The sequence below is a fragment of the Porites lutea genome, chromosome 2 (assembly GCF_958299795.1).
Source record: "Porites lutea chromosome 2, jaPorLute2.1, whole genome shotgun sequence".
Lineage (NCBI taxonomy): Eukaryota > Metazoa > Cnidaria > Anthozoa > Scleractinia > Poritidae > Porites > Porites lutea.
In genome coordinates, this window is record NC_133202.1 from 40,017,616 (window position 1) to 40,028,349 (window position 10,734).

The following is a 10,734-nucleotide window of genomic DNA, read 5'->3' on the forward strand; positions in this document are numbered from 1 at the left end:
TGGGCCAATTTAGGGGTAGGTCCGAGGGGAGGTTCCCTTTGTTGTAAAATGTTCTTTAATTATTAAAGAATTCTCCATGAAATAAAAAGCATCTATATAGCTGGCAAGTCTTGCGGCCACCCCTTTCTGAGTTTTTTGGATCCGCCCCTAAATACTCTTTTTCAGTAATCACTCTTTTAGTTATGTTTAATAAATTATCCTTGTTTTGAAGCAAACTTACATTTTGTACATAAAAATGTTGTTCCCTTTATAGCTACAATCGCTTCATTCAGAGCAAAGACTTATCATCAAAATCCGCTGAAGACATGGCATGTATCTTTGGTCAGCGAAGCAAGTCAGCCCCTGGAACTCCTCAGGATTATTCAGAGGTTGTTATAAACCCAAAAGTACTTTAACTTTAATTTGTACTGTTAAATTTTATTTCGTTTTCTGGTTTGTAGTTTACTCCTTAGATTAATAGTAAAACTATTCTTTTTTCTTGAAAGCTTGGCTTACATACTTGAGTTTGAGGCAAAGGTGTGTTTTTTGTCTTGGTGGATCTTACAAAGACGCAACACACATGAATTCAACGTCTTTCCAGAAACGTAACTACATTCAATATGAATCACCAGTTATCTTCTCTTGACTACTCCCGCTTTTTTTCCTTATAATCATTATAATGCTGAGTAGTACATTTAATTAGCTTTCAAGGCTGTTGAGTTTATTATGCGCGATAATTATCATTAAATGTAGAAGGTAGACATCAAATATTTGTTTTTGCTGCAAACAAACTTACAACCTATAAGATCCGCTCTCAGTATGCTCTCTTCAAATGAACGAGGAAATTAGAGAGATTTAAGGTCACTTTTACGGTAAACGGCAAACGTGGATTTTTGCCAAGTGACCAAGTTTTCCCTCTACATGTATTTGTCTTTAACTGTTCTTTTCTTCTACAAAAAATGAGTAGTTTCACGTGACTTTCAGCCAAAAGAATTGTTTTAGAGTATTTTTATCTGCTCATTTTCTATTTTGAGAAGTTCTCAACTCCAGTCTGCCCTTTGCCGTAAAAGTGACTCCAAATCTCTCTATTGTATGAACGTGTCTGCGCCATATTGGGTAAATAGGTAAGCCCTTTTAGCTGCAATAAACTATCTAGCTGTCTGTCTAAATTCTGTATGAATCTTCAGTGGAACTTTTCAATGGAAACCTCACGAGAAATAGATGGTATAGTAAACATTGTTTTCTTAGTTTTTTTAGGAAGTGAAATTGAGAGCGTTTTCTCGTATTTGTCTTCCTGTTTTCCGTGTTAGGGTGAAGAGTCAGACGAAAGCACATCGTCTTGTCCGCCGCCAGCCATCCACGGTGTCAAAACCATCACCTCAGGCCAGAGTATTCAAGAATACTTTGAGAAAAAGATGAAAGAATTAAAGGCCGCGAGGGAGGGTAAGGCAGCGGGACAAGAGATGAACAAAACGGAACAAGCATCTGCAGATGAAATTCAGGGGAATAATTCGGCGAATCCAGAAAAGTGCGGGAAAGAATCGAAGTTAAGGAAAAAGAAGGAGAAGAGACGAAAGAGGAAATTTTCAACGGAGAATCCTGAGCCGCAAAGCGAGGAAGTTAGTACAGAGGTTGATAAAGATGAGCGCTCAGCAAAGAAAAAGAAGAAAAACGAGGATTTGGACGTGAAACTCGAAGAAAGCGAGAATGTAGTCCAGGAAGCCCGAAAAGTGGAGAAAAAGAACCGGAAAAGAAAGGAAAAGAATGCTAAAATGACAGACTTTGAGATTTGCGACGTTGATGTAATTCAAAGCGACAGCAAAGAGTGTTCGACAATGAAGGATGTGAAACCTATAAAGGGAAAAGACAAGAGCTGTAAAAACAAGGACAAGAATATATCTCATGTAGAGAAAAGCGTGATAAAAGACGTTAAATTGGAAAAGCCAAGAGACATTAGTGAGGATGAAGAAAGAAAAAACAATAACGGAAAGAAAGGGAAAAAGGATAAAAATTGTATTTCTCATGACTTGGCCAATGTTGACTTTGTGGCAAAGAAGGATCGAAAGAAAAAGAAGAAAAAAGATAAATCTAAAGAGGGCAAGAAACGTACATAACAGATGATTATTGCTTATTGGAACCGTACTGAAGAGTTCACCACCTCATTGTGTCTTGTCCAGTCAATTGCACCACTATTTTTAACATCCCTTAATTTTGTTCAGAATTTGACTGCTGTCGTGAATACAATTCGAGATATATTCATTTCAGGGGTTGTTACACTAGGCCGAATTTCTCTTGTATTTTTTGTCGCAACAAAATTGCGACTGCAAAGTTGCCGTAACCGCGAATGATGATCATCAGTTTGTTGAGTTGCGTTGAGAAATACATGCTAATATAACCTGAGATCAGACCCAGTTTGAGCGGTTCTCATACATTCTCTCTAACGACTACGCCCGCCAGAATGTTATTTACAAAGCGAAACGAAAATAGAGCCTGATCTCAGGTTAATGCTAATGGACCATCCTAATGCGATTCATGCTACATTTAATACCAAGTGTCCCCTGGCCCGATTGTCAGCGGTCTCACTGTAACGTGTATCAGGAGAAGCCATTATCATTTCGTTCTCCTTTCTCGCTCACCCGCGTGCTGTTCATATCTGGTTGCGACTTCCTACGAGTCTGGTTCTAACAGGATGTGTGACCTCCACCCTCTTCATTTAAACCCGGGGCCCGCCTCGGGGCTTGCTTGCAGGCTAAATACCCCACGGTGGGGCCAGCAGGTTCATACAGAAACCTACCTTGGGGCTTAAAAAATGTGAGCAAATGCCCCACCCCAAGAGACAGAGCAATAATTACGGGAATGCTTAGAACTGACTGAGCCATTAGTGTCGAGTAGAGTAATAGCCCGCGTATAAGAACCTGGGTGTTAAGAACCTGTTAGGCTGAAATTTTCATTTTAAGCCCCCTCCACATAAGAACCTATTTAGGCTAAAATTTTAAGTTAGGTTCTTATCAGTGGGGTTGCTGTAAAAGTGTATGGGTAGAAACTGCTGAATTAAGATCATCATCTAGGACATATGCTGTACCTACACTGAACTGCCTCTATAGGCATTGCTCTATGGTACAAGTAAATGATTTATACTGTATTATCAGATGATATTTATAATATATATAGTATATTCAGATGAAATTCATATGAAAATATAAGAACCTATTTTAAGAACCTCGGTAGCCTAAATTTGCTTTAAGTACCATTTATATAAGAACCTATTTAGGCTAAATTGAAAAATTCAGGTTCTTATACGCGGGCTATTACTGTATTTAACTGTCGTGTTAATTGTCTTCACCCGTAAGTACTTGTTTTTCTTTCTTAAGATTTTCCCCGTTGAATTAAGGTAACTAGATAGCCTTCTCCGCAGGTGAAAGGCACTCGCATAATGAGACATCTGTGAATTATTCGTCAAGAACGCTCAATTAGTCTCCCTCGCAGCCATTTTTGTCTCGTCACGCAACGCTTCTCCCCAGGAGAAGCAGAAGGGAGGAGCGTTGCGTGACGAGGAAAAGCGGCTACCAGGGGGACTATAGAACAATAGGGCCATTTATACGAGGGAAAATAAGACGCGTCTTACATAGGACGCGTCTTAAATAAGACGCGAACTTGCCGTGTAAACGGCACATTTCGTCTAAAATAAGACGCGACTTAGCTAAGACGCGTCTTATCTAATAACAGGTGTAATGACCTTCGCCTCTTACATAAGACGCGAACGCATAGTACCCATGCGTTAATTTTTGGCGCGCCACTTTGGATTGCCGTTGCTACGGGCAACATTCACATGAAAACGAGTCAAGAACAGAAATAAGACGCAAACCATTTATACGAGCTGTTCTCGTCTTAGAAAAGACATGCTGGTATAAATGGTACAGTTCGCGTCTTATTTAAGACGCGTCTTATGTAAGACGCGTCTTATTTTTCCTCATATAAATGGCCCTAATATCTCACTGGAATCGCTGTAAGTGGCCCCAGACACACATAGGGGACAAGTAAACAGGCAGGAGAATTCAGGCACGAATTTTTATTGACAACTCATTCGTATTTTTAAATTTAAATAGGAAGCGTTCCCTTCCCCACAAATCCTCTAAATGAGTATGTGGGTGCTCACCATTTACACAAACCGTCCGGTTGAAAATCTCGCGCATAAACATTTAACAACTAAATTAGACCATGGGGGATAAGGACCCGCTACAAGTTTAAGTGTATCGGAAAAAGCTTGACAGACTTTAAAGAGTAGAAAAATGCCATCGCCTCAAACCACAGCCCAATTTTTCAAACGTTTTCCAAATGGAATGGCGCGAATCATTTGATTTTCAAGCCGGAATTTTCGGTTTCCCTATGTAATGGGCTTAGGGAATGTAGACTACGAGTAGGGCCCATTTTTCCTCAGGGATAATAGAGCGAGCGAAACGCGAGCGCGCGTGAAAATAACCCCTCGCGAGAAAGGCGAGATAATGAAATTGCAAGAATCACATCGACATTTCATTCGTTCGACATCATTCCACGCATTTCATTTTACAAACGCGACGTGTAAAATTGCAACACTTGTTAGTAAAGATTACCGTTCAAGGAAAAATTGTGTAAAATCAGATTGTCACTCATTTGCTCTGTTGTTTGCTGATAAATTATTCTAAGAGTGTAACGGTCAAGAATCCAACTCCAAATATGTCTTCTAAATATGCCATTACTCCACTTTTCGGCCCTCTTGGCCTTCTTCAGGAGTACAATACAACTGAGATTTGTTGTGAAAGTTATGTCTACATCTTGATTCAAAGGCGTGACTTTTAATCCTGAGAGTGCCTGGATTTTTCTTAGGGGACCCAATCAGGAGCCGGCCCCATCATATCCGAAGATGTCCGAAAATCTGCGAAGACGTCTCGACAGTGATGACAGGGGTTGTATTCGCAGGCTGACATTTCGCAGACTTCCAAAGTTTTAAAGATACGAGATTTTGGGGAATGATTGGTTCGAGTTTTTTTTACCCTAAATCTTTCCTGTCGGAAAATATGTCAGTTAAACCTGTAACAGCTCAAAGGTTTCTGCTAGTCGTGAGGAACTGATCCGTAAGTGTGTGCTGGCGTTAGCAGATCAAAGTTTTCGATCCACAGGCGTGAGACTTTGTTGCCTGAAGCGTGAGATCTAGCAACCTCCAGAAACTATTAAGAAGGCGATTTTTGAAGCTCTCAGACGGGTTTCAAGGCCCAAGCGCAAAACACGCGGGACGAGGTAAAATGGAATAAGTTTTTCTCTTTTCTCTTTAGGTTTACCATGTTTTATCATCTGTGCATTCACTGTCCTGTCCTGATCTCCACATAACTGGAAAAGTGTCACTTGTGTAGTAAGCATCTCCAGGTTTTAACCCTAAAGGAAAGCTAGGTGCGGTCTCCCAAGGCCTATTGGCGAATGTTGCATCTTCTCCTAGCCAGCGAGTGGCAATCACTTGTCGTCCAGAAATGTCAGTAGTTTGTTTGGCACCATGAACCTATGAACAGTGAGCATATGAAAAGCTATGCAATCACCGGGCTAAGAATAAAGAAAATAAAATTTAAGATAACACATAAGCCAGCCTGAAAGTTGTCGTTGTCTCACGTGAGAGTTAAAGACGTCCCTTCATAATTTGGCTACTGCCTTCTTCATTCAAAGCTTCAAGCTGACCTGTAAAGCCAACTCATACCAGGGGTTTATTCCGGGCGGAACCCTCTGTAATGGCCTATACGAGAAGGCTCCGCCCGAAAGGGGTACCTTTATCATACTTCAAGTATTTGAAAGGGAACGGATTTCACTAGCTAGACTATATGAAAGGGTTGAGAAATCTGTCATTGGAGTTTGTGAAAGGACCTTAAAAGGGCTAACAGGCACATTTTATGGCAGTGAAAAAGACAAGAAAAGCTTCTGGTTTAGTGATATATTGATAATTGAAAAACGGTGCATTTACAGCAATTAAAAGGGATGCAGCATTCTACACTAGGATGTGAAAGGGGTACCATTTGTCGATAAAGGTATACGAAAGGGATACCTTTCTGCTCCGAAATGGTATATAAAAGGGAAGGGGTTGGACCTCTGGGCAGAGCCTCCCCATCCAAAAATTCTGTTGAGTAACCCCCTGGTGGGGGGGAGGGGGGGGGGGGGTTACGTATAACTTGTGCAACCTGACATAACCTTGCCTAAGACCCTGACTGATGATCTCGGTTTAGAGAAGAGGGACTCAGGACTCACTCCATGTGAGCTTAAATTCTTTGGCAGGTCTGAAATATTATGCCGGCCAATTCAAGGTCTTAACCCTGACTCATAGCAGGGATGAAATTTAGGGTGCATTTGATTACCCTTATAATTCTGGAACAGGAAGACACTTTATTCTGCTGTTTTCTAGGCAGTAGTTCAGCCATTTCTTCGCAAAACACATGAAATCTTTTGCCGTTTTATCCCGCTGAGCTACCGTTCCTTCTACTGCCCCTTATCTTTTGATTATAAGTACAATATTAGTGTCGTGCTGATATCGGAAAACATCCTCTAAATCTGGTCAATGCTAAGCTGGGTATGAGTCAGGCTAAGCAGCTGCTTAATTTAGGGACTAATATTTTTTTCTTGTTCTCCGAAAGTCGATCAGTTAAAAATTCACTGGTCAGTAACCTATTGTACCTCTAGATCCCACGAGAACAGTTCATACTTGTCTGGTTCTCCATCTATGTCAGGGATAGCTTCAAATGCTTCTTGTTTGCTGCTAGTGTTGGAGTCATCAATTAGGTTGTAATTTTTGGAGGAAGCAAATTTCCTGGGAATGAACCACTTTCTCCATTTATGAGATCCACCGACATATTCCAAACAGGAGTCTTTAGATACAGGAGTCACTGGCAGCCATAATGAACAGTTCTGTGGATATATTTGATATATAAATATGGGCATTTTATTTAAATTTTCAGGATCCAGGATTTTCTGGATTTTTTACCTCAATGATCCATACTAAGTCCAAATAATGCAGTGTACTGTAGGCCAGATAGGTATCTTTCAGGGGCCAGTAATACATAAATCTTAACGTCGGACATAACAACGGTTACCAAAATCTGACATCTGCCCAATCAAACTCTTCATTTTTTAAAATGCTTTATGTATAAGTACTTATGACTAACATTAAGTCTTATGCAACTGTCCCAATGATAAGGGTTCTTCTGGTTGTTTGCAACAAGTAAGTCTTGTCTGATCTGATGGGTGGCACCTAGGCAAGAATCTCTCTAACCTATACCATGCACCTTATCCACCACTTATTAAATCTTTCATTTGTCCATGCAGCACTTATTCAGAACTTCAATCATCATGTGTGAATGATCATGAAGTAGCATGTAATTGCTAGTTCTTTCTTTTTCTCTGTTTTGTCCAAAACTGATAAAAACAGCAGAGAAAGAATGGAATAAAAGTTTAGATCATATTAACTAACCTCTCATTTTATGCTATTAAGACAGGATTGCAACTGTCCCAGGCAAGCAGACTTTGATAATTATTTTAAATTATTTTCAAGACATGACTCCCTACCCCTAAGAGTTTCCATTGACTTGGTGGGGTTGTTGGCAGGCAGAGGGGGCGGGGAGGGGGAAGAACAGAATTATACTTTCCAATAATACCTTCCTTCCATTCACAGGATAGTATGGTTGATCTTGGTGCCATGGTGTCCCACGTGTTGTACCAGGATCTTTAATAAACACATGTTCATGAAAAAACACTGCAAACTTCAAATTGAAAAAAAGATTTAGAACAGGAAATGTAAATATACTTGTAGAATCAGTTAGACTGCATTTAATGCTGATTCACCCTCAAACTTATTTGCAAACTCTCCACATTTGATAGCTTAAAATTGGTGGATATTTTTTGTGTTTGAGCCTGTATAGCCTGTATGGCTAGCGTTTCTGTGCACTTTCAGAGAAAAGAATGAGGAGCAAAGGTCAAAGACCATGTGAAAAATGGGGCAAGTAAGTAAAGTAATTAATTGTGTATTAAATTATTTGAATTGAGCTACTCTTTCTGCAAGTGATGGCATTGTCACAGTGACTACTCAGAGAGGTGGTTGTATGGTAACTGGAAGAGCTGAAGAAAATTTAATGCATTATAAACTGCAATGACCATGCAAAACCTTAAAATGGTGCGTCATAATCTGAATTGAAGTTTCAATACATGCATGCTTACTGAAAGATTGGAGAAGACAAAGTGACGGGGAGAATGAGACAGGGAGGGAGTCACACACAACGCACCATTGGGAAGCCTGTGTACAGCCGAGCCCCCTATTTTAAAACCTGCCTTCCTTCGCCTTCCTTAGTAGTTGGAGGGTGGTGGTGAGGGGGGGGGGGGGGGGGGGGTAAAATATGGGATGTCCCATGTGCAAACAGTATCCCAGGCAGAAGAAGCAACAGTGGACAGGTAGCTTGGCGGCATACCATTGGTTGTAAGCCCTGGGATTACACAATGTTGTAAGGTGTTTGGATCGGTTTGGTTCAAATAGGGGCAGGAGTAGGCGGGGGGGGGGGGGGGGGAACCAACCTGGGTTTGTAGGTTAGAAATAATAGATTCTGTACTTCTTATAATACTCAAAGCCTGCTTTGAAAGTTTTCTCAAATTCTCAAGGCTACTGTTCTAAATTTTTGCCCCGCCGCTACCGAACGAGTTTTCGTGATGCTGGCAGATAGCATAGATATTGGCCGCATTATAATCAGTTATATTGGAGGTCAAATGAAATTGCATGTCTTCGATCGGAATTGGTCAAAGTTTATTAACCCAACCGCCTTTTTTTTGGAGTACCAAAACTTTTCGTAAATGTGATTGAGCAGCAAGGCCTCAGGCGAACCTTTTTACAACAAAACAAACCTCAGACTTCATCAGTTTGCCGGCGATTTCTGCAGCTGGCAATAAACGCACAAATTCCTCAAACTCTGGGATCCGACGCCAGTTAAAATAATCATTGAAGTAGAAGGTCTGCGAATCTTCGCTTTTGATCCATTCACTGCGGTCGTTGCTGGGGTTTGCATGGTTTGTGGCAATACCTTTCTTCAGCTTTTCGACCCATTCTCTGAACGCACCCCTGAGACATACGACCCCTTGTGTTTGGAAAGTCTCTATATCGTGTGCTGTGACAAGATGTCGTGAATCTAAGGACTTGAACAGTCTAGTTTTCGCAGAACTGCAAACACGAAGTATGCGCCACATGATTCCTCACGTAAATCATCAGCTATTTTACTTGACTCGCAGTGAAACCATCGTTTTGTTGAATTGATGATCCGGCGCGAATCAACGTCGCTGAAACCACAGGCAGCCCAACTTTCAAAACAAATGCCCTATCTCTAACACCGGATTGTGTTTACGAAGAAATGCAGTGTACCAGCTCACGTGTATCAGCTGCGATCAGCTATACCTTGATAGCACGACATCCACGACCGCGTAAAAGAACATCTCAATAATAAAAACTCCTCTGTGAAATAATATATCTATTCCTGCCAGAACAAAGACTATAAAGGCCTTGAGGTCAAGATTATTATAAGCGAAAACGACCCCGCTAATCTACGCCTTTATGAAGCATTTTACATTAGATAGTGCAAGCCTACACTCAATTCCCGGGAGGAATGTACTGAATTCGTAGACCTTCTATTTTAGTATTTTAGAGACCATTTTTAAGCGCTTTTAGACGCCCTTTGTCTAGAGACATTCCATCAGCTTTGTATTCCATTCACAGTTTATTTCTATAGCTTTCATACATACGTCACATCTTTTATACATTTCACCCTACACCTTCTTTGCATATATATAGCGCGCGCGGAATATTTTCTCATCCCTGATGATGCCGTTGATTGGTGAAAGCTTGGATTTTGAATTTTACTTTTTTAAAAAGCAGTCAGTAAGGCCTCACTAGAACAGTTTTATATTCATTAAACTCTCATATTGAGCTTTGGCTGCCTGTGCATAACCAAATTCGGTTAGCAAGGCGTAGAGGAGTAAGGGTGGAAGGTTGAGGGTTAGGGTGAGGTTACGGGTGAAGGCGGGGAGTGAGAGTGAGCGGGAAGAAGGAGTGGTTGAAAAGAACACAAGGAAGATTGGCTGGTGTTAATGTTTTAGCTAGCTATCACTTTTCTGAAATAACAGTTTACCTTGTATTTCCAACAACGAGAACGCGAAATGCTTGAAGTACAAAAGAAGAGGTAATCGATCACCTACCCATCCGTCAATAGTTAATATGCTTTTCTAGCTGATCTACCGTCAACGGTGTGAGTAGGTCTGCATGCGAGGGGTGTGAACATTTCCATAGTCCAGTTTTCTTTTCTTCTTTCTTTGACAGAGAGTTACTTAGGGGACGATCGACGAGTTTAAAAAATAAAATCTTTTCCTTTGGGAGGGCAGCTTGTGGGGTTGAGGGAGGGGACTACTCAACAAACATTTTTCCGGGAAGGCTTCGTCCTGATGTCCAACCCCTTACCCTTTTCGATACCATTTTTTATAGAAAACGTACCTTTTTGTACACCTTCCATTGAAAAAGCTCCCCCTTTCACCTGTAAGTCCCTTTTGGGAGTGAAGTTAGGGAGAACATGATAGTAAAAGGATTAAAGTAACTGCAAAAACCGTGGACGAAGATCCTGCTAGTTGTAAACGTTTGATCTCTAGAAAAGAGATCAAATCAGCCAAAATATAAAGAACAAGAACATTTACTTTTTTTTTCAAATACATCCCTGTCCT

General features: G+C 40.8%; 1 protein-coding gene and 1 pseudogene across 2 annotated transcripts in view; one reads left to right on the forward strand and one right to left on the reverse strand.

Moving 5' to 3' along the window:
* Positions 1–2,864, forward strand: part of LOC140928600 (uncharacterized) — a 7,228-nt gene extending 4,364 nt beyond the window's left edge. Inside the window, exons 5-6 of one of the 2 annotated variants that reach the window (XM_073378374.1) lie at positions 254–368; positions 1,290–2,278. In XM_073378374.1, the coding sequence (XP_073234475.1) occupies positions 254–368; positions 1,290–2,093 (919 nt within the window). In that variant the 3' untranslated portion in view covers positions 2,094–2,278. Of the gene's footprint in view, positions 1–253; positions 369–1,289 lie in introns of both variants that reach the window. The other variant, XM_073378375.1, reaches the window with a different exon arrangement.
* A 2,405-nt stretch (positions 2,865–5,269) lies between these two features.
* Positions 5,270–9,292, reverse strand: LOC140928602 (uncharacterized; annotated as a pseudogene).
* Between the last annotated feature and the right edge of the window lie 1,442 nt (positions 9,293–10,734).